This window comes from Magallana gigas, chromosome 3, assembly GCF_963853765.1.
Source record: "Magallana gigas chromosome 3, xbMagGiga1.1, whole genome shotgun sequence".
NCBI lineage: Eukaryota > Metazoa > Mollusca > Bivalvia > Ostreida > Ostreidae > Magallana > Magallana gigas.
The window spans coordinates 52,636,537-52,661,870 of record NC_088855.1 but is presented as its reverse complement, the minus strand read 5'-3'; the positions used below and the strand labels follow the sequence as shown (position 1 = coordinate 52,661,870).

Below are 25,334 nucleotides of genomic sequence, written 5' to 3'. Positions count from 1 at the left end.
AATATTGTGTTTTCTTGTCTGATTTTCTTATATACAGGGGTAGTCGTGTCCAAATATATAATATTAACCTTCTTGGTAATGATCTAAGAGCTCCACATAGAGATGTTTAAGAATTACATGTCGGTTACATATAAAGTATTTAAATCTATAGATTTTTTACTTTATTATTGATTAATAGTTTATGGTTGAGAAATCATTTTTAAAATTTTCAAGTGGAATGTTGACAACATAGTCGCCATGTTCGTTCTGTCGCTAATAACACAATAAGCACACAAAAACAATGTAAGGACTTCAATCTTCATTGGATGTGTCTTTACATTGTGAATATAAGGCTCTCTGATCGTCAGAAAAAAATTTGATTCCACTTTGTTATACATGTAGTTATTTGTCGAATAGTAATAAATACTTTTTCTGGTTTTAATTTCATCATTTAAAGATCGATTTATTCTTAGTCCTGGAGTACTCGAGTGTTATTGTATCATAAACAGAAGCAATCGCCGGAAACAGGGTATAGATGTTCTTCCAACCTTCCCGGTCCCAAATGTCTTGTATTTAATGTGGAATCCCCGGCACCTGCGAGGAACGCAAGGCCACTGGTTTGCTCAGTACTTCCTAGTCGGTATAAGTTTAATTTTAATAGATAAAAAAAATGAACGGAATATTTTTCATCATTTCCATGCAGGTATGCAATGTTCTGTACCTTGCATATATGGAAAGTGTTTATGTCGCAAACCTAAAAGAATGAGACATTTCAACCAATCATAGAGATACTGCATGTAGTATCTATAGTTTCTGCCAATCATATTCTGATTTACTATTAATTTTCTTTAACAAAATTAGCGCATAGTTCAAAGAAACTAATCCTGAAAATATTTTGGTTAGATGATAATACATTCATATGCAACGATAAATATTTTGGTAACATAATACATTCATATATGCATTGATAAATATTTTGGTTACGTAATATTACATTCATATGCAATGATAGATATTTTGGTTGTCCTTGGAAATCCCAAGCAGCAGTTGGCACATTGAAATTTTGGATTTGTTAAGTCTAGTTTTCTCTTTCCAGCCCTTTAGGTCTAATATTTTTCTTTATTTTTTTTTCAATTTGGGCAGATAATTCTGATCCTGCTTCAATACCAAGTAGCAAATTAACTGAATAAAATTAATTTAATTTTTGTATTCCATTGATTTCAGGCAAAATTTGGAGAAAAAAACTGTTGGTCATGTTAAAACCGGAAAGAAAACAAAATAATATGAGGTTTGACCTGTAACACGCCACTTTTTTTTAAAGGTATTATCTGATTTTTTTCCATGGATAACCTCCAATTCAATGGGCGTGAAATTAAAACATGCGCGAAAATTACAAACAAGTGATTCCAAGTAGAGAGGATAAATTAGTTTCGCCTGATGTTCAATCCTATTTCATTTAGGAAACATTGTTTAAAATATAAATGTTCCAACATACAATATATTTAGTTTCTGTTTACTGATAGTCATCCTACTTATACATTTAAATTCGATGCTGCCACGTACAGAATCGGCGAGATGGGGGTAAATTCCCTGACAGCGATTTCAGCGACTCGTCGGTTCTCCGTTATCTGTGACGTCTGTCTACCTGGGATGTAGTTTATCTACGTCGAGGGACGTGGACCGATGCTAATACTTCCCGCCATATTTCTCGGGGTCAGTAAGTTATTGAGGCCCGGGGGTAGGTGGGTGACTTATGGTGGGCATTAACAAAGGATGAAGATCTATATCTTGACATCTCTAATGTCTACCATTATAGATTGAATTAACAATGAACGGGGCTATTGCAATTAGAAAATTAATTGGTAGGGGTTCTTAATTTAATAATTCCTAAAGCAATAGCAGAAAGTTGACATGAACAAAATCGATTGATCATCTATAAAAACGGTGTGTCCTGTTATGTGCGTGGTTTTAGATTATAAACGCACTTACTTGACTAGTTTCAGTATTTTTCAGCAATACAAACAACACAGTCAAATAGTTATATGCATTTCTCTCTCTTAGATAAGACAGATTCAATAAACAAAACAAAGTTTCATCAAATGACAGTAACAAAATTAAACTCAGGATTAATTGTTTGACCGTTGTAATATTATCTTGCCTACATTCGAGTGTCCCTACTCAGCACTTTAATGGGTTCCTTCTGTATTTAAACCCCCCCCCCCCCCGAAAAAACCCCCAAAAAATCATGGTTTTACATTTTAGTGTTCTTACCAGAATCTCCACAATAAGTATACCCCTTTTTCATAACACCTGTTCAGCCAAATTTCATTTTCTTTTTTTTTCTTTCCTTTTTTGAATTTCTTACAACTTTATTCAAGGAAAAGAAGTTCTAAATTTACATTTAAACAAAGCGTCAGAAACACATGTGTCAGAAACACATTGTATTTGTCATTATTTTCATAATTGTTTACAAATGTATTACAATTTTTTAAAAAGCTATTTCAGAGCTTGGTAGACTATCGGTATTTTACAATATTATATTTCTCTTGTTGACAACTGATCATGAGAACGATTGGTTATGCAATGAATAAGAAAGTATAAGTAAAGGTCCTTATGGCCTTTTTTATGAAACAGAGAAAACACGTCCTAAACATCTTCGCTAGCCAAGGGTTAGACTGATCTGCGCCGCTCCTCTCGAACCCTAGATCAGAGACCCTTGGCTATATGAAAGATGAAAGATAAATAAATATTAATATTCATTAATACTATTCAAACTTCGTTATCTCGAACTGGATGAGGCTGTTTAAAACTTTGAGATATACTCAAAATATAGGTGGTTTGGATTTACAAATCACTCCGACATATCCATTATATTCGAGATATCAGTCTTCGAGATATCGAAGTTCAACTGTAGGCGGGTTGGTTTTCATGTGTAACATGTTTCTAAAAAAAAAAATGGTATACTGCGTGCATGATTTAAAAAGTTTGAATAAAATATATTTTTAAACAGAGACACGAATAACATTTTATTTTATAACATAACATGTTATTTTTGTTTCTGACTCTCTGTTTTGAAGAACGTCTGAAAACTATCATCATAGAGACCGAGTAATTTCTGAAAAAAGAACGGAATTGTCTGTCTGGTAAACTTACAAGTTATTCTTCATAAATTTTGAAATCAGAGAAATTATACACACGTATTATTTGTAAAATATAAAAAAAAGAAAATTCATATGTGAAATATTAAATAAGTAACGTTACTCGTAATCCAGCACAGAAGTAAAAGTGGTCGGCGAAAGAATTCTTAAAACCTGCGACTGTGAAATGCATCGAATAAGAGGATCTTTTGTATAAGAGTGAGATACATTAATTATAATGTGATGATTGATTCTTGATTCAATTTTTTATTAACACACTATGGTTGCGTGTCCGCAATAGTGAAAAATTGGATCCGCTCCTTTAATTTGCGTATGAGTTACTGCCCCTTAAACGAGATTTGGAACAAATGATTTGATTGGCTGGCTTTTAACTTTTGACCAATCATTTACTATTTAGCAAAGAATTTATGGCGCATACGTTGCACCATATGCGGAAAGACGTGATATCTACGTGACGATGTAGACAGATATTGCAGACGAAAATAATGACTGAATCAGAAACAGCGTAAACCTGATATTTGAACCAACATGAAGTTGGTATCAAGAGACATCGATAAGAACAATGCAGGGTAATGATTTCTGTATTTATATTCTTTTTATCACCCTTACATTATTCTTTCGAATTTCCTCAGTTAAGACTAGTTTTAATAAAAACGTCCCGTTTTGAACGATTTTACGACAGATTACCCACTTTTTTCATGAATTTAGATTAAAGAGGATGCCATCTTTATGACCATCTATATACATACTGACTCTCGAGAACACATCTTTGTCCAGACATTATGCATGATCCATGATTGGAAGCCTGTCATGTTTTATGAAAATTCGAGTGAAAAAAATATCAAACATTTGATTAAACTTTTAAAAGTTATGTTTAATTAATCTTTAACAGGTGTGTGACCCTCATCCCAGATGAAGCTGAGGACTTGTGGCATGCGTACAATCTGATAATGGTGGACGATACCATCAGATCGACCACAATTAGGTTAGTGGTGAATGAATGGAGATTATATTTGTGTTGTCTGATGTGAAAAAAGACTCTTTCATCATAGAGGAAAAAGAGGCTTTAAAACTTTTTATTTAGAATGAAAAAAAATAAACACACCTATTGACATTGTCACTGAAATTATTATCCAAATCAGGAGAGGGCAAAAACCTTTTTAAGGTGGACTTATTAATGAACTTTATCATACTTCATTAAATAGGAAAGTGCAGACTGAGTCGGCTACTGGAAGTGTAAGTGTGAACAAAGTAAGAACGACGCTGACCATTAAAATAGAGGCCATCGACTTTGATACCCAAGGATGTGTTCTCAGGCTCAAAGGTCGGAATATTCAGGAAAACCAATATGTGAAGGTACTGCTATTTATGGTTCAAAGTGTTTTACCTGAAATCATTCATTTCTCTTCTTAATAGCTGTGTAGTAAAAATCTCTAAGACAATATTTTCTTATTAATATGATGCGTTTATTTAGTACAAAGGTCAAAGTAAATATAAAGGGACTTCAAGTTTAAAAGATTGTAGCACTCAACTCTTTTAAACATAGTAGAATCTTTCTCATGATTGATTCTTTCTCATTTTGATATTAATGCAAAACTTTCACAGACATAATGATATGATTTACTTTATTTCATTACAGATGGGTGCCTACCATACTCTAGATTTAGAAGTGAACAGAAAATTCACACTAGGAAAGCAAGAATGGGACAGCATTGCTCTAGAAAGAATCGGTATGTATTGACTGACAGCCAAGTCAATTGAATAAACTGTAGGCAAAATTTTGTGATTTTGTGTAGCTTTAAGCTAGGTCAGTAATTTGGTATGGACACAGGTAATAGACTGATCAAATTATGAGGTTAATAAAACTCCAAATTGGATTCCATCAAATGCTTATGGATTGAAATCATTTCCTTTATCTTGTACACTTATATGATACGCTCAATTTACTGCAAAATATGTCTGTGACTGGGTACATCTATCTGCTGATTTTAGAGATGGCTTGTGATCCTACTCAGCATGCAGACCTAGCAGCTGTCATTATGCAGGAAGGCCTGGCCAATGTGTGCCTCATCACATCCAACATGACAATAGTCAGGGCCAAGATAGAAACCAACATTCCACGCAAAAGAAAAGGAAGCTGTACCCAACATGATAAGGTATCAGAGACTGAAAGTGTTGTTTCTATGAATGAAATCGAATACTGTGGTTTCACCATTGTTTTACACTGATTTACATGTACATGTATATATCAGGAGTCTATTTATGGAAAGAATCACTGTAGAATTGATGTATTGGGGGGTGGGGGCAGTTTTTGTTGATTGTAAATTTTTTAAAAGTTTGTGAGAATGTAAATGTAATTTCCTAGTTTCACTTTATAATAAAAGAATATTTAACATAAGTATCGTAGTTAAAGAGGTTCATAAGTAGACTCAAAAGACGTTTCCATATTTATTGATCAAATAAAAAAGGTGGCAGGAAAACAATCTGCAGTATAAACAAGAACACAATAAGTGATAAAGCTATATACAAGGTACAGGTACATATACTTTTAACAATGAACACAATTATGTGATAAATTGTACAATAAACATCCATTTTCACAAGAAACAAGTTTCAGTTAAGAAGTTCTTGTCAAGTGCGCAACTAAAATAAATGGTCATCACTTGTCTAATTGAACCTACTCATGACAACATTACATTGCATTTACATGTATTAACAGCACTATACATGTTCCGGTAGTTCAAAAGATACATAGGTGGAACAACATCCTAAACCTGATCTTTTACATGAAGTTTACTTAATCAAAACATTATGACTACGGAAGATCTATGTTCCATACATTTGCACAAATGATGGGTTACCTAATGACGTACACACACATGTACAAAATATCACATTACAAATTAAACTGTGAACACTGATGCCTTCAAATACATCTCATGGATAAGGGTACCTAAAACAAGGTCAAATGAGCGCAAATATGCAAAATATGTATTAAAGTAACAACATGCAATTGGTACACAAATCAGAATAAACCTACTCTACAAATGATCGACCGTGAATAAAGACTGCATGTTTACATTGACAGATTAGATATATAAAAATAGTATTCCAGTAAAATATGTATGAATAACAATAATAGCTAAACAACATGTAATGTATCAACTATAAATTCAGCAAATATATATGCTGAAGATGTACTAACAATGGTGGTGCCAGCGTTCTTTTTCCGCTTTTCTGGCGTACAATAGAAAACAAAACCGGAACTACAGAAATAGGACGAAACCCGGAATACATTCCAAAATCATAAAAATACGTAAGTGACTCGCTCACAGTAGGGAATGGGTACCCAAGATATCCATCAAAATTAAGCTTCCAGGAATTCTAATGATCCAACAGTATTCATGAAAGAAAAAAACCTGGCAACAAGTTTTTAAATCTGGAGTACAATTCACAAATTTACATTCACTTTAAACTGTGATTTAACTATTTCCACCAAAATTGATATCCACAAATATTAGTGAATCCTCTTTATTATCAAAGTTTTGATTGTCGGCCGACTTTAATTTTTTTGTAGGGTTTAACAAAGTTTTATGACCAGATCGTGCAAGCAATATTACGCCATATAAATTTTGATGGTAAGCACTGATGTTAAACTTTTATTCTTTTAATATACATTTGTATTACGAATTATGATAATTTATTTTAAAAAATCTTAACAAATTTACCAAGCAGTGTAATTCTATATCTGAACTTTTTTCCATTCTTGATTGATGCAGTAATATGTTTTTAAAGATACCATAAGGAAGGAAAAAAATTATCTGCTTTTTTTTTATGTGTGTTGTAATTGGACTTTTCTTTTAGTTTATTCAGTAAACAAGATATTTTTCTGTTGTAGTTGTAAAGTGTGTGCTAGTTGCCAGTCCTGGATTTGTGAAGGTAAGAAAGATAATCATGAATTAAATTTGAACCAGTTTTAAATGAAATGCTAACATCCAATTCAATAGGTATAAGATTTATGAAGAAGAAAACATTTCTATATTAAAGATAATGAAAATTTTATATATGTTTCAATAATTGATAAACAAGTAAAATTAATGTCACACATTAGCACAGAGGGGGTCAGTGATGTCAGGGACAGGGAGGAAGCCTTGGAACTTATAAAGAACTTATATTTCTATTCAGACTACAAATTGATTTTGTTTTAGGACCAGTTCATGGCATACATGATGGACCAAGCCATAAAGATGGAATACAAGGTTCTAATTGATAACAAACCTAAGTTTGTAATGGTTCACTCTTCCTCGGGATTCAAACATTCTCTCAAAGGTAGGACAACAATGGCCAACAACAAAATGATATACCTTGGAATCATATAAAATGATATACCTTGGAATCATATAAAATGATATACCTTGGAATCATAAAAAATGATATACCTTGGAATCATATAAAATGATATACATTGAAATCATATAAAATGATATACCTTGGAATCATATAAAATGATATACCTTGGAATCATATAAAATGACATACCGGTACCTTGGAATCATATAAAATGATATACCTTGGAATGATATAAAATGACATACCTTGAAATCATATAAAATGATATACCTTGGAATCATGCTACAATATGGGGCACATTGTGCTCAAAATCTATAGATAACTACTATGTACATGTACTATACAAAGGTGCATGCTATGCACAAGACTTAACAATATTTTAAAATTGAGGAATAAGGAATCATTCTTTGAGTATTATGAGGTGATCAGATACGGTCAAGGCCACAAGGGTGATCAAAACCAATAAAGCCCAGAGGGCTTTATGATAGATTTCATTTGATTTCACCCTACCATTACATCATAATATTCAAAGAATGATCATTTATTACATATATTTTTATAATTTTCAGCAATTGAAAGATTCAATATATTGATGAAATTTATTGGACTTTACAGTACCGGGTACAAAATCAATTTGTATTGTTATTTTGGTTTTCACGATAGATTTGGTTACCGGTGGTTTATACCTGAACACCTGAGTAACAATTACCTTTGCTAGTTAGAAGACATTACTTAGCAAGATGCCTACGCAAACATCAAAAGTGTGAAAATAGTTTAAAAGCAAGAGGATTCAAAATCAAATATATTAAATCATCTAAATTTAAAACCTAATTCGAAAACCAGCGTTTTATAATATATTGGACACTCAGCAAAAACAACTAGCAAATACTGGCTCTGTTTGTTCACCTTTACATGATATATAACAGGGTCTTAAAAGGCAAATGCAATGAAAGCCATTGTAAAAATGGTGATGGAGACTTAATTATAGATATGAAAACTGTAATGAAAGATCATCCGAGTAACCAAGTACTTGCTCTGAAAAAAAACCAAGTAACCGGTTACTAAATATAATTCAATTTGACAACAATTAAGTAATCAAAATAAAGTATTCATAACTCAGTTTTAATGAGACATTCTTTACAGAGATTTTACAAGATCCTTCTGTCGCCTCTAAGTTATCTGATACCAAAGCATCTGGAGAGGTGAAAGCTTTAGATGATTTTTACCAGATGTTGCAGAACGATCCAAACCGAGCTTTCTATGGGTGAGTGCATTTGTAGTTCTGTAATACTTGTTTTATTTTGTTAGTGTTAGCTTGTTGTAATCAGTTATCCTCAATGTTTTATAGGGCCAGACATGTAGAAAAAGCTGCAGAACTGCAAGCTGTGGAAGTCCTACTCATTTCAGACGAATTGTTCAGGTAAGGCATTTGTAATGAGAATTTTGGAAATCAGTTTGCAAATTTTGTTTATTACTATTGAAGAATGCTTGAAAACTTTCATTAAGAAAGATTTTTTTATTTTTATACATATATGTTGTTGGTTTTGTAGAGCCCAAAATGTTGCTCAGAGAAAACGTTTTGTGAAGCTTGTAGACTCAGTGAGAGAATGTGGTGGAGATGTGAAGATTTTTTCCAGCATGCATATATCAGGCGAACGTAAGTTGTTAATGCTTTACCAGCACTTGTCCACTACAATCATATTGTATATAGGAAATATCTTTTAATCTTATTAAAAAAGATGCAATATTTGAAAATAATAGGTATTCATGCCTGGGTACTTGTGCAGCATTGTTGTATGTGTACTCTGTTGTGAGCAATTTGGTCAAGATGATTTCAATAATACGTAACTTATCAGTCAATGTCTATGATTACGTGTATATAGTAAGAAGTACTTGCATTCTGTTCACCTTTATTTCAACATCACATTGAGCTAGAATTCACTGAACTCATTCGTTTGGAGGTAAAAATGAAAGAAAAAGGCTATCTACTATCAAAACCTTGTAAGAGATAGTCTGTTTAATGATTGTATTGTAATTTGCAGAGCTTGGACTCCTGTCTGGGATAGCTGCAATTCTAAGGTTTCCTATACCTGATGACGAAGAGGAAGATTCTGATGATGATTGATGTTTGGGGATTTAGGATTAATCTAATTGTACACTGGACCTGAGGCACTCTCAGCAAAATCTCGGTGATGTCAAACGATGGAATTTGTCACATGACTGGTGTCAGTGTAGTTGTGTTGTTCAATAATCTCATTGATGTATTTCTCTGGAAAGAAATACCAAGTTTATTGATGTCTGAAACTTTGAATTGAACTGATTATTAAGTATTTTGTTCAATTTTTAACAAACCATGTTGAATTTTTAACAATAGCATTCTTCATCTATGAGTATGTATATTTATTTGTTATTAAAAATTGCAATCAAATTCTTTGTTCATGTGTATCATTTATTACAATTAAACAATATATAGATCTGCAATTTTGAACTGTTAAGGTATTTTTAGGAAATATTCCAGTCATTATTTAACTAATGAGATGATAAACAAAATTGAGAAACAAAAAGAAAAAATAAAAAGATATGGTTATTTCATATACCGTAGGTTTACAAGCAATTTTCAAATAATCTCTGTGTGCAATAAAAATTCACATGCAGATAATGAAGCTGCAGAATTTATATTCTGATTAAAATCAAACCTCTTTTATTAGATTTTGATTGCAGAGTTACCACTTTATCAAGTTAAAAAGGGTTTATCTCTCCTAAAAAAAATGCTAGGTTTTAAAGCTAAACATGAAATTAGAACAAATCACAGCGGCAAAAAATTCAATATTAGATATTTAATAAATTTTTATTAATTACAGTACCGGTAACTACTTTTACAACTGTTAAATGTTCTATTTATTTAGATCACCAATGTCAGCCTCTAATGACAAGTAAACTTTTCTGTTTCTGTACAACATGTTTGAAATATATTTTATGTTTACACTACAGATGAACATATGCATGGTTCTCTGGTATGACTTGGTGCTTCTGCCAGATGCCTTCTGGTCATCTAGCTCATATCCATCATAAGGGGAAGACAAGAATGCCATATATAGTCAACCATAGTCTAATTCATCCATGCACAGATCTAGAACTATTAAATTCAAAGCGATTTCATCACGATGCCCAAATATTTCATTGCATGAAGAGGGATTGACCTTTGGGTTGACCCTGCATGGAGAAACAACACTATGGTATTCTTCCCCCCCCTTTGGAAAATCATGTTTTTTTTTCAGGATCCTAGCATGTCATCAACACTTTGTTGGCTGAATACAGATTTGGGTTGATCACTGTTGTCATAGTTATTATTTCAAGGTCACAAGGTCAAGGCAGATACATAAATAACATTTTATTTGTTATTTATGATTTTGCTGTTTCTTATAGCTAACGTACTAATGTACATTAACAGTAAATTAGTTAATTTAACATACTTTTTACAATCAATTTGTTTAAAGAAAGATGTAAATATATAAACAATAGAATGCTTTCTATGATGATTAATGGTGGGTGTGAAGGAAGCGATCATTGCAAAAAAAATTCTGCAATGTCTGCACCTTCATATCCTGCATGAATCACCAAAGAAAGTTCATTGTTTAAATAATCTTTTATTTTGTTTTGGTGCAACATTAAGTACTTTTGCTCAAATTAACAAAATTGTCTTGAATGGTAAAGATAGTAAAGATATATCAGTATTTAACCCCTTAGTTCTTGCACATCAATAAGACACATTAAAACGCCTAACGTTCATGCACAGGCACATGCTAAAAATTCAAGTGCCCGTAGTTCATTCTTCATATTTCAAATTAGTAACTTTTCCCGCCAAATTTTTACCGAGAATAACCTTCACCTTAGTTACTTCCGTTGGGATCTGCGCCTGTGCATCAAGCCATCTCCCGGATGAACGCATGCGCTTATTCAATGGCCGACATTTTGCGCCAAGTTTCTGGAGAAGAAGTAAAACTTACGCGGTTTTTGTGCATATGCAAGCTTTCTGCACTTACTTCTGCAAGTCTTGAATAAGTTCAACGATTGTTTTATAACATATATAAATTTAGTTGTCACGGATGAATTTTTTATCTTAGTTTAAAGGATATTTAACTGTAAATTATTGTGCCATTGCACGACGAAATGGTGTTTTGGGGTATCTAGGCAAGAAAAAATTATTTTCAAAGTTCTACTTCGTAGAATTTTTATTAACCATGGCAACGGTGGAATATGATCTGGATACTTCTGGTGGACTAATGGAGGTTTGTCTTTATTTGAATAAAGTTTAAACATTGATACTCGTGGTCTAATTGTGCGAGTGTAAAATAAACGGTATGACCGTCATGGCGGCCATGGTGTCTATCTGTAATGAAAACATCTAGGTTACTGCTCTGTCAGTAAATACAGTTCATGTTTTATTTCATGTAAACTGTCAGTTCGATGCAACTTTGTGAATTTTATTTTTTAAATGAATTTTACTATGAACGTGAAATAATTTGTTTGTTATAATGAATAAATGGTGATTTGCAAAATTTGATGAACTTAAATTTTAAATAAATATTTTTTTGTGTATATAACTTTAAAAAATCATGAATTTTATTTAAAAAAAGATTATATTATTTTTTAGCAAATTCAAAAACTTGTGGCTCCACCAGTAAGTGATGAAGTTCTTCGTCGTCAGAGACGAAAAGAACGAGAGAATAGGAGACAAGGACGAACAGTAAACCATGATAGCTGTGACAGTTGTAAAGAGGGTGGAGATTTATTGTGCTGTGATTGGTGTCCTGCAGCTTTCCATTTACAGTGCCAGTAAGTTCCAGATGTCACACTTTCATTGATCATCATCAGTGATCCATACACTAGTTATACCTCACGCAACAAAGTTGGGTGCGGGGTATAATGTTTTGACCAGTCTGTCAGTCAGTCCTGCTTTTGTGCAAGTGCAACTCCTCTTAAATCGCTGCACCAAATTTTGTAAAACTTTGTAGGGTATTTAGGATACAATGTGTAGATGTACATGTTACAAGGAAATTTAGATTCCATTATGTTTTCCAGGAATTTTGGCCCTTTTAAACTGAAAGGGGCATGGTCACGACTTTGGTCAAATTTTATTTTTCTGTTTTTATTATTTACAATGCTTTATGAATGCATTTCTAATGATCAAATGAGATTTGGGTGCCCGTCGATGAGTTTTAAGCAAGATACAGGGCTCACAATTCTTCGTCATGTAAACAAGGCTCGTGCCCTGTTTTTGTTTACATAGGTTCAATTTACCAGTAAAAAATCTTTTTCAAGATGTTTTGTCTATATTCTAATTCTTTTTAAGCATAAATAAACAGTTCCTAACCATAAACACATTCATTTTAGGTCTAAAACTGGAATTTTCACTTCAACATTCAAAAAGTAAACAAAAGCTTTGTTTACATAGCGAGGGATTGTAAGCTCTGAAACTCACTTATAACTCAACAAATGACACTCAAATTTTGGTTGCCAATTAAAATGCCTTACTGAAGCATTATAAACATTAAAAACGAAAAATATTTTTTGACCAAAATCATGACCATGCCCATTTAATATAGTAATTAACAGTTTGTAATTGCAACTCCTCTTAAATTGTTGCATTGAATTTAGCAAAACTTTGTAGGCATTAATGACCAATATATCATGTACATTGCAAGGAAATTTTTTTTTAGCTGTTAAAGACAAAGGAATGGATGTGCATATTTGCAGAAGTTTTTAGCAGATGATTTTTTTTTTTAGAGTTTTACTGTTTTTCAACTTAATTTGTGTATTTAATGCGTTCCTTGCCATTCTTAATGTGTAATTGTCAAGTAAAAAAGGAGTGTGGGGTATGTGAGCATGCTCTCTTTTTCTTTCATTTTTATGAAGATTGTTCAGAGGAAATTATAGATACATGTATTTAAAACTTATAAGCATGAATGCAGGTTTAAAATTTTATTCACAAACATTGTTATGTTTGAAAAACTTTTTTCTTCAGATATTTATCCATTCATTTTTTACCTAGTGGTTTTTACTTCTGTCCATGAAAGTTGAATTCTATACTCAGTTTTATTTTTTATAAAGTGATCCCCCATTAGAGGAAGATGATGTTCCTCCTGGAGAATGGCGATGCCACAGATGTAAAGTTGTTCCCCCTAAACCAGAGGTATGGTAGTTCCATAGAAAGTGATGATATATTTGTAGAATTTGATCATAAAGGTATTTAAAAATTTAAATTTCTTGACTTTTTATTATCTGCAATCACAAGTTTACAAATCACTGACTTATTGTCTCATATCAGGGGAAATTATTTAATGCTCTGAGTTTCTTCTTCTTTTATAAACTGCAATCCTTGATACCACATCAAGTAGTGTTGTCACTTATATTTTCAATCAAGATTTGTGATATAAACCAATGCCCAAGCGTGTTAGGCCATCAAAAATAGTTCTAAGGCCCACACATCTAATTTAACATTGTGCATTGCCTTTTTGTCAGTAAAATAATGAAATGAAATTTTTTTTAGTGTGGTTGCGAATTTCCTTGAAAGAAAATTCCAGATTCAGTATCACATTTTAGATTGGAGTCAGTAAAACGCTCGACTTTATTAAAGAAAATTACTGTAAACATTGCAGTGATCCAGACTAAGTTATAACAAATTGCAAATGGCCATGGAATCTAGATACAAGACGCCAGAGTTCCCGAAACGCACCGGTCCACCGGGAATCCCCGGTAAAATTTGAATGGGTCCGGTAAAATCTAAATTTAATCGGTCAAAATGTCCAATAAATTTTACAGACCGGCACTGTATAAAAAAGCAGAAAGTCTAAAACTGTTGATTATTTTATTTCAGAGATAATTTATTAGTTGAGTATTTCAATAAAAAACATAAAAACGTGCGTTGTTGTGAATCCGGATTTACGTGTTTTTTCTTTTACACATGTAAGTCAATATCCTATTTGATCATGATCTCGAAAAAATGTGGCCGATTAAATGGAGACCGGGGGCAACAAAGAGTACTGCGAAAAGAAAAGTTGATGTAGAAGAAGTAGAGAAATTGCTTGTGCGGTTGATGTTGACGGCAAACAGTTACGTTTACAACTTGACAATTTAAGGAGGGCCAGAATTCTTTTTATTTTAGTTTGCATATTTTTGCAATAGTTTTAATGTCCAGTAAATTTTACAAATGTACGGTAATTTTTGAATATTTACAAGACAATTGTCTGACAGATTTTGGACTGGTTTCGGGAACTCTGAGACGCTGTGTTCAAGTACAAGTTATGATGATTTTTAGTTTAGAAATGAAGATTGGCATTGTTTAATAACTACAAATGCATTTAGGATGAGAGATCCTGCAGCTTGTACTGTATTAAATATCTCATAATGCTTAAACACAGGGCTTTTTTAAGCCTCAGAGCTGTGATGTTTCCTGAAGAACATAATGATTTGTTTATTTCATTTAGTTTGAGCTAAAATATCTAAGACCTATGTATTCATAGCTTGGTAACTATTTATTTGCTTTAAAGCATTGCTTTTTCTAGATTTGGATAAGAATTGCACATTTTTAAAAGAAAAGAAAACATCTTGCATCCTTTTTTTATGAAATAAAAAGAAAACATACCACTGCACGGCCGCATCTGTTTTTGAATATATTGGCTGAGAACCAAATGATTACTTTTTATGGCCTTATGCAAGTTGTATAGGTATTTACTTAAATTCTATAGTCAAAAATACTTGATGTTTTATTAAACTGCATTAATGAGAGTTTTCTGGTTAAAATACAGCAACCAAAGGAAAAGGATGATGATGCCTCCTCCACAAAAAGCAATAGCAGCAATGCAAGTAGAGGAAAATCTCGGCCTCAGCCGCCGATTCCTGCCCTAGAGGAGATTGTAATGGAAGCTGCTAGTACAGAGAACCTCACTCCACTTCAGAAACTAGCCAGAGCAGCTCAGCTGATGAACCCTGTACAGTTTGATTTACCCAAGGACATAGCATGCACTACACCTTTACCAGGTCAGTAACAACTGACAAGATAATGTTGAATCAGAACTGGGGTAGGGGTATTCTTAGCATGAAACAATATTTTTCCAATTTAAATCAAATTTCTTGAAAATTTTCAATGCAAAATACCCAGACACCTGGATTTTCTTATCACTCATAATAACTCGCCTACAATGGGGAATTGTACATATTATTGTTATGCTTTATGTAGAAAAAGCATCCAATTTTTATCAGCAACTGAGATGCGCTATGCTTTTTCAGGATCAAGTAAAAGAAAATGGTGGGGTAAAGATAGAAACCCGAACAAGAAGTTTGCTCATGAATTGGATAATGGGCTAGTGCCTATACCAGCAAAGATATGCTTCTACTGCAGCAAGTAAGAGAGATCCCAACACAGTCCTATTTAAATCATTACTGTAGAAGCACATATTTTCGTTGGGTCAAAATTTCGTTGTTTTTGAACCAAATAAAATTCGTTGGCATTTAATTTCGTCACATTATAATATCTTTGTATTCATTATTACTTTGGTTAAAAATTCGTCATGGATTTAATTTCGTTGATTTCTACTGCCAACGAAAATAACGAAATTAAATCTTCAACGAATATTTCTGCTTCTACAGTATGTTGATGTTAGCATTGTTTTGTCATGTTATGTACCGTAATGTCTCGTGTACTATAATACGCACTCGTGTATAATACGCACCCCCCAAAGTTGACCAAAAAATGGTGAAAAAACAGCAGGTCCTATGTATAACACGCACCCAAAAAATGGCAGAATTAACGGCTGCCATTTCCTCCAAAACTATCGATGTTTCATGATAATTTTATAATCCATGCGCAAATTTTGTGATCGGAACATTGCACAGACGATGAAAATCGACTGCCGCCATTTTCCAAAATAACTATCGATGTTTAATGATAGTTTTATAACCCAAGCGTAATTACTGTAATTTCGTGATCGGAACATGGCCCAAGCGATATTAGAGTCAAAGTTCTTATAATTTTACTAAAAACGGATGGCATGATTTACATGGGCGGTATCAAATATCATTTGACACTTCGTAAAGTGTTCTTATACAACATCGGAGAAGTTGAAGATCATCATATGTAGAGAAGAACGGCAACCAAACTTAGTGCTTAAAAGTAAAAATGTTTGCAGATATAAACCAAAACAACATCAAAAGAAATGATTTAATTGATTAAGTAAAGTCAAACCCTTTGATTGTTGTTTAAATAAACATCGTGAAGAAACGTACGTATGTCGTATATCGTCATTATCAGGTCTTACAAATGATCGGTGTAATTTAAGCAGTGTCTATGTAAAGTAATAAAGTTAAGCCGCATAACTGGACACAAAGTAATTAAGTTAAATAAAATCTGAATAATTGTTTATCTACATGCACTTGAAAACACCCTGTAATGTCCGACACGAGACAGGTGCATGCTTCTGACACCGGGAATTGTTAAACAAACACTGACCATGCGCCGAGTCAACAGGTGGCTGCTTACGTAATGGCAAATACACTGGCAATATTTAAACTTGTTTGATGCAAGAAATAGTGTTAAGAGAGGATAAATATTTCAATACATGGAAAAAAAAACTTAGAATGAGGTATTTCTGATGCAGTAAATTTAGTATACACTCATACAACTTGCATAACACGCTATATCGGCAGTCACTACTGCCCGTGGTTTCAAGAATCACGGCTTGAAAAAATGGGATAAAGTTTTTGTCCTATGTACAACACGCACCCCCCACTTTTGATCAAATTTTGGCTGAAAAAAAGTGCATGTTATACACGAGACATTACGGTAAGCTGAATTTGTTAATATACTAATTATCAGTAGAGGAATATGCTCTGTAGAGTTCATTGGAAAGTCAATAAAGCTAGAGCTTGTTAGTTCAAGAGAGAAATTTCGTGTGATATGATGATTTGCGCAAGAACCCTGCAGTACAGTTTTCCCCCTTGCTTTTTTTAGGAGCTGTCGTGTAGGAGCACTCATCCAGTGTGATTTTTGTCCTCTTCTGTACCACATGGACTGTCTCAATCCTCCCCTGACATCTCTCCCAACCAACCGCTGGATGTGTCCGAACCACCCAGAGAATATCATTGTAAGTCAAAGTCTAAAACTAAATCAACTTTGTTATGTGTGCAAGAAATCTCTACTAGGTTTACAGGATTGTCTTTGTTAAAAATAGTTTCACTACAGACCTGTTTTCAATGTCTCTCATATTTGTTTGAGGTTAGGTGAAAGGCCCAGACACAAAAAATAAGATGCCTTGAGCCATGCTATCTGCAAATATCATGTTTGAATTGTGTACCATAATCCATGCATAAGAATGAAGACTAATTTTTCTTTGATGAAGGATGAGTATTTGTTGAAAAGTGTAAGTCTGACTGAACGCATCAAACTGTGGAACAAGTTTAAAAGCCGTGTCAACCAACACACAGTCAAGCTGAACTTCCTGAATAAAATGCACCGAGAAAGTCCACCATTCAGGATCAAAGTGAAGCATCCGAAACGCAAGTCATTGGCGGTAAGGCGTCAGGAATTAGTGTGTCGTATGATGTTGAAGCTTTTTTTTGAAAGATATTTGATCTCATTAGGCAGTTTTCATTGGTTTACTGAACTCAGATTGTTATAGGTTTTTTTTATTTTGAATATTTAGATTCCTGAAGCAATCAAACTCCATTATCAAAACCCCCCACCTATGCTTCCCTGTGTGACTGACCCTGGTACCACATCAGCCACTGAGACCGACGAGAAGGCAGAGCGAGTGTCAGAAACCACACTGGAGGATCAAGAAGAGGTAAACTATAATAAAACATTGTCATTATTGTAATTGCCCATTTCCTTAAAGTTTACATTACTGTAGAGTCATTAGAATTTGTGGTGGCTCAATTTTCGTGTTATTTGTGGGTAGCCCTCCCCCATGAATTTACATCCTTGATGAAACAAATTTTGAAAGAGTTATCTTACTGAAACTGAAAATCGATGTATCCACAAAATTACACCCCAAAGAATAAGCACAAAACCCAAAATCCACGAATCCACGAATTTAGATGATCCCACAGTTGTTGGAAAAAAGTGATTATATCTATAACAACCATAACTTTGTTAATGGTTAAGATTGCTTTAATCTTTGAGTTGATTGAGTATAGAAAAGGATTCTTTATGCTTCTTGTGAAAAGAAGGCTGTATATTCACAAAAATTATTCTGAATAATTGTCAGTATTTACCTTTTAACATTGCGTTAAAGTTTTGGAAAAATATATTTTGAGAACAAATGATGATGAAATCTGACCTGTTTGAATTACTGGTAACGACAAGTGTTTTTTCTGACTTTGCAGTGGTTGTCTGCAGTTGTTTCTTTACAAACCAGTATAGCAAGACATTTAGCTCAAAAGCAGATTCAGATGTCCTCAACAGAGTCTGGAAAATCTGAAGTGAATGTAAAATCAGAAAAACCCACAGCATCCGTTCAACCTGTGATTCAAAGCAGTGACTCTCAGCAAAATGAAGGTGGTTCATGTGATTCTAAAGTGACTAGTATGGAGGTGGATAAACCTCCCAACGGACCTCTCTCAGACTCTTTATCTAATGGTCCTCTAGAAGGAAACAGAGGAGGAGCTATCTCCTTGCTACATCCTCCTAGCACATCACAAAACTCTGTAAACGGTGAAATTGGGGAATCCAGTAAAAGTAAACCAGAAACTGTTTTAATCAAATCCAGGAGTAAAAGTGTGGATGGATCTCCAGCAAACATTGTGCGAGTGAACTGGGCATCCGTGGACAAACAGGCTTCATCGGGGGCCTCCACTTCTACTACTCCCTCTGGTAAAAACATTGTTATTAGTGCTATCAATAAAGCCAACAACACTGTAGTCACAAAAGTCCTTGGTCCCACTCAGGGCAACAAACTGATAGCAAACAATGTGGCAGCAAACAGTGGTGGAAACTCCACCTCCATTTTGTCTCCGCGTGTGTCGGGACAGTCGGCAATTAAAGTGGCAAGTGTGCAGGGCAGGACAAGCACTGTTGGCTCAACTGCCAAAGTCATCACAGTCTCCACTCCAACCTCTGGTAAGTCCAGTCAATTATGCTCAACAAGTCAGATCTGACTTCATCTATATTTTTGCTATTTTGTATTACCGGTATTAATGCTAAATCTACAGGTTTAGACAAGCTTTAGAAACATTTCTGTTGTGTTGCAGGTAAAATTGGAGTCACATCCAGTAGCAATATCACGATCTCAGGTGGCAAGCAGTCTTCAACCGCTAGCAGCCAGAACTCCTCCAATGCCATTGTCTCCCTCAATAATTCCCTCCAGCAGTGTCTTGAGGGCTCAGGAGGTCAGTCATTACATGGACTACTCTGTCTTATCAGTGAATTACTGGTATTATTTTGTACACCCGTGTATACAGCCCAGAGTAAATCACTATTTATATCAATTGATAGAGAGAGAAAATCTAGAATAAAGCTTTTACTATTATACAACCTATGCATTTACAAAAATATGGCAAGAACCATGTTTGTTTTGCAAAGACTTGCAACCAGTCACCTGTATCTGAAAAACCGAAAGTAACTTATAGTAAATGAATTTGAACATACCAATCCACAAATCGATACAAAAGTATCTATATAATTAAGAATTAATGAAATTTAATATTCAGTAACCTACAGAATGAGACATGTATACATTTAGATATGGAGCTGAGCAAGCTGGATGAGAAATTGATCCAGATCCTTGCCTGGCAGAGACTGCAGCAGTTACTTCCCTCCAAAGCGAACTCCCCACAGACACCGAACAAGAAAGGTGTGCTCAACGGACTGCTCAACCAAGCAGGTAAGTCCATGTCAGCTCAATTCAGAAATGTATTTTAGAATGCATGGTCAGAATTTGTGGTGTCAATTTCTATTGATGTTTAGTGCAGATGAGGAGTTGGTATGGAATGTTGGACACTATGTCATGATTTACTATGTTTGTACATGTAATTACTTGAACATTTATGAATATGCTTAGTGCTGTTTTTCCACAGGTAGCACAGAGGTCAAAGCCAGAGCTGTTTTGTGTCCTTTGACCAGCAAAGGTCAGCCGATATCCATGTGTTACAGAACCCTTAACATTGGAACAGGTCAGTCCTTGTGTACATGTACCGTGTAGGTTTGTTAAAATTAATCTCATCCTAAATTTGAGTCATTCAAGATAGAGATTTTACATTGCATTGGTGACCTTAAAGGTTAAAGATAAATGACTGGTACAGTTTACATTTGTTCCAATTCAAGACCATTAATATTAAATTAGTTACATTTCAATGTGGCCAAATGTAATGTTCAGGTTTGCAGAAAGATTATTAAATATCTTGTTTCTGTAGGAGCTGACATGGATGTTTGTTTGACCCAGTTTGGACACTGCAATTTTATCTCTCCAAAACATGCATATATATTTTATGATGAGGTAAGATCAACTTTTTTGTATGTTTATTCCCCAGAGTGCATTCATTAGGGCCCCAATCTTTGGGCTCCCTATACTGATCAGTTTGTTGTACCTCACTTCTCTGGATCATACTCTCTTCTGGCAATCTAGGTAATACCAAAGACCTACCGAGTTTGTGTAAAATCATTGTCTGGACCATTTATTCTCTCCCCTTGGTCCAATCCGACTCATATTCTCAGAGAGATTATCAACAAATTTTGATAATGTTGCATCATCCTTAACATTGACACAGTGCAGGATTTCCTTCTAAGACAGTTGTATTTTCATGTGTATAAGATCTTATGGAAACTTTGAAAATGATATTAGTTTTACACGAGCATTATAAAAAAAGATATGGAAAAGAGAATCAGGGGGGACACATGTGCCTCTCTGTCTGTCTATTGCTCAATAAAATGTTCTTGTTATTTGAGTCCATATGGTCATGTTTTAACCTGTACCTATTCAATTCATTAGTTATTTCAATAATTGGTTCTTAATTTCATTTCTTGTTTCAGACAACAAAACACTATGAGTTACTGAACTACAGTGAGCATGGAACAACAGTGGACAATGTCCTGTACTCGTGTGATTTCAGTGATAAACCCGCCTCCACTCCACAGCCTACGTCTGTTGTAGCAGCAGTCCGCAAAATCATTAAAAACAAGAAAGTGGAAAAGCCCACAGAGTCAGAGATAAAGGAAGAGCAACGCTTGACAATGAGTGGGAAAGCCAATGAGGTGAATTGCAGCTATAGGATGTTGGTTGTTATGTTATATTACAGTTTCAATAACTGATGCATGTACATACATTATACCATCACTATCTTCTCTTTGTTATCTTGTCAGACTAGTGGACAATTTTGAATTAAACTTAAAGGTACCTCACTACACCTACACTTATACTTTTTAAGGTGTCTCACTACACCTTGAAATAGTTTCTCAAATCGGCAGAAAATTACTTGATTATGATAGAAAGCATGATGGATAAGAAGTATAAATGTCTAATAGGCGAAAAAAATGTTCAAATTTAGATAAAAATTGATATTTTCAAAAATGTCTTTCAGTAAACATGAACAAAAGCCCCAGGTGGATTCGAACTCATGACATGCTGTTCACAAGCATGATACTTTAACCACTGAGCTATGACGATGCTCATCTGAATTGATTAATACAAACAGTTTAACAAAACATTTAAATCGCCATCTTATGACTTAGTGTCTTAAAAAGTATAAGACTCGTTGTAGTGAAGTACCTTAAGACAGTATGTCACAAGATGGCGATTTGAATGTTTTGTTGAACTGTTTATATCGTTGATTGGATTGTATGTCGTTGTAGCTCAGTGGTTAAAGTATTGGGCTTCTGAACTGCAGATCATGAGTTCGAATCTACCTGGAGCTTTTGTTCATGTTAACCGCATTAAATTTTTGAAAAATTTAATTTTTCATCCAAAATAGAACATTTTTTTGCCTATTAGTCTTGAATACCTCTTATCCATTATGATATCTATCATAAATTCATAATCAAGTAATTTTCTGCTGATTTGAGAAAATATTTCACGGTGTAGTGAGCCACGTACCTTAACTGAAATGTAAAAAAAATTATAATTAGAATGCAAGAATAGAAATAACTTATTATCTCTAATTGAAAGTGAAAAAACTCTCAGATATTTGAGGATTCCTGATAGGGGGGTTAAACATAGGCTGAGACTGATAGGGGGGTTGAACATAGGCCGAGAAGTTGTCACTAGTGAATTTCTTTTTTTACAAATTAGTATTTGCGATAATGAAGATCAATTATTTAAAACCACAAAACAGAATATTGCTAAAAGATAACGTGTGTACTTTTAGATGAAAAAACCATGCAACTGCAAAGCCAGCAGCTCTAGTCTGATTGGAGGGAGTGGTGCAGGATGGGAAGGAACAGCACTATTGCATCATGGGAGTTATATAAAAGTTGGATGTCTACAGTTTGTGTTTAGTATTGTGGACCATGCAACAAGTTCAATGGGACAGGACAGAAAGAAAGAACCCATGTCTTTACTTAAGTCGACGTTAAGAGCATCAGCCCCTTAGTTGATGAATTGTGATCTGTATTGAATTTTAATTCATTGTTTATTGAGTATTAAATGAGAAATTATTGTCTTAATTTAACATTTTTTTAAGAAGAGGTTGTAAACTGATTTCAGTGGGCTTTTTCTGATGTTAAGTGTTCAGAATTTGGCCAGTAAGTTTAAGTTGTTGAGGGAATTTTAATGGAAAATGAGTTTATAGGAGAAACACTTTATACATGTAAAACTAACACATGTAACAAATTAGTTAGTAGAAAATAATAGATGGTTGTTTTTTTTGTTATTAAATCAGATAATTATTGATGAAGCATATTTCTTTGTATAAGTCATCATGATACAAACTCTATTTAGAGATAGATGGCTGGTGGGTTGTATTGTAAATTCATAATTTTTAAAAAATGACAGCTATGAATCTGAATCAAACCAAATACTTATCTTTTAGAAATTTTGTCAAATCTACAGAATGAGGAGACAAATTAAATATATTTGTGTATATGAATATGAGAAATTAAAATTAGAAAGACTGATGTTAAAATCAACATTAGACCTTCCATTATAGAACCATCATCTTGAGGGCAGCTGTAGAACCCATTTCTCTGTATTTATTATTGTTCATTGGGAAAAAACTCAGGGTTGTCATTATACAGGTCCTTTGAGCTGAAATTTATTTAGTATCATCATTTCCTGCAAATTTAATTAATGGTGATGCACATTTGCATTGTGCAATATATTTTTTCTTTGTGTATGAATCTTCCCCTTGGATATTACATGTAGTGTTTACCTTGCAAACACGAAACCAGAAACTTGTTATAAGGTAGTTTTCTTGAGTATAGAGTGTTGATTTTCAGGATTGTTATTAACTTTGAAGGTTAACTGCTGACCAAATATCAACCTAGGAGCATGAATGTCCAGATACATGTATCTCAAGTTCAGTCCTTATGAAATTGTTACAGCCACTGTTTAAGGTTTTATTAATTTTGTTTTTGAATTTCAGTAAAATTAATTTATTGCAATTTATACAATGCATTGTTTGTCTGTTACTGTTTGCATTCAATGCAGTTATGTGTGGTACAAGAGATTTTTAATTGTCAAGTGTACAGTCTCAAAGGTAAATCTTTGGAACATATTTTAACCAAACTGTAACGATAATGTACATTTCAAGCCCGACACATTGTATATATTATATCATGACTAACATATTTATGCATGTTGGAAGCAAAATCATGTTCATGAAATGTAAACACTAAAACAGGATTCTATTTCATATTTTTAGTCATTATGCATATTTTAGATGATAAGCATGGTTACAATAAATCATGTCAAATATAAAACAGTCTTCAACTTTTAACTCTTACACTGTAAGCTTTAATTATTGGTATCAATGGTCCATTGTTGGTGTGTGGTTTGAAATGGGGACAGAAGGAATTCTTGCCTCCCCAAATAGATAAGGAAGGTATAGGGATGTATCCCAAGATTCCTGTCAGTTGATTCTGTAGGGAATTATCATTGATAACTTATGTGACAAATTTTAAGAATAATTTGACTTTCAGTACACTGATTTCAAAGAATTTTGGGCAATTTAATTGTTAAAATGATCTATGGTTAAGCATTTTAAATACTACCGTGAAAGAATTTTTTTTTTAAATGAACATGGAACAATTCCCTTCTATTACATACTGTACAAAACTCTGCCTATATTATTCCTTAGTTGCCAAATGTGTAAAATTATATTTACATATCCTTATCATCTACAAGTACTGTTACAGAGGATTTTTAAAAATGTTTTTGACACATTTGTCAGGCAATCTTCTTACTTTGTTTGCCCAACTCCTCTTTATAATTCCACAAAACAGAATTTCATAAAACTTTGTAGTCGAGGAGAAAAGAGATCAAGCTCACATACCCCTTGCTTTTCCATTGCCTGACAATGTTTCACAATAATTACCTTGTCTACTTCAATAGACCCTTCATGATAACTGCGGTACTGCTCTCTTGCAGGGCAAATTGATATACTTTGATGAAATTTTAGCAGGCAGATAAATAAATGACAAAAATGAAACAATTGACCTTGCGTCATATTTCATCAAATTATGTTGATTTGCCCTGCAAAAGAGCAGTACCACGGTTACCTTGAAGGGGTTAGTATAACGTGACTGAAAAAAACTGTCCTTGAAACATTAAATGATCAATTACAATATATATATATATATGTTAATACTATATATCAATCAATTTATTACAAATCTTCAAGCTTTAAACAATAACTGCATTG

General features: G+C 33.6%; 2 protein-coding genes across 2 annotated transcripts; both read left to right on the top strand.

The window, feature by feature from the left end:
* Nucleotides 1-3,540: 3,540 nt before the first annotated feature.
* Nucleotides 3,541-9,915, top strand: LOC105338398 (protein pelota). The gene is made up of 12 exons (XM_066080300.1): nt 3,541-3,706; nt 4,030-4,122; nt 4,343-4,493; nt 4,777-4,867; nt 5,130-5,293; nt 6,715-6,775; nt 7,036-7,076; nt 7,346-7,466; nt 8,631-8,751; nt 8,836-8,907; nt 9,038-9,144; nt 9,530-9,915. The coding sequence occupies exons 1-12, from the start codon at nt 3,666-3,668 to the stop codon at nt 9,610-9,612; spliced, it is 1,146 nt and encodes a 381-aa protein (XP_065936372.1). The 5' UTR covers nt 3,541-3,665; the 3' UTR covers nt 9,613-9,915.
* A 1,510-nt stretch (nt 9,916-11,425) lies between these two features.
* LOC105338390 (PHD finger protein 12) lies at nt 11,426-24,393 on the top strand. The gene is made up of 15 exons (XM_066080299.1): nt 11,426-11,776; nt 12,142-12,323; nt 13,599-13,680; nt 15,296-15,527; nt 15,777-15,891; nt 17,497-17,629; nt 17,885-18,055; nt 18,188-18,328; nt 18,870-19,602; nt 19,734-19,871; nt 20,225-20,365; nt 20,559-20,654; nt 20,895-20,977; nt 21,511-21,732; nt 22,842-24,393. The coding sequence occupies exons 1-15, from the start codon at nt 11,729-11,731 to the stop codon at nt 23,064-23,066; spliced, it is 2,742 nt and encodes a 913-aa protein (XP_065936371.1). The 5' UTR covers nt 11,426-11,728; the 3' UTR covers nt 23,067-24,393.
* Nucleotides 24,394-25,334: the final 941 nt, after the last annotated feature.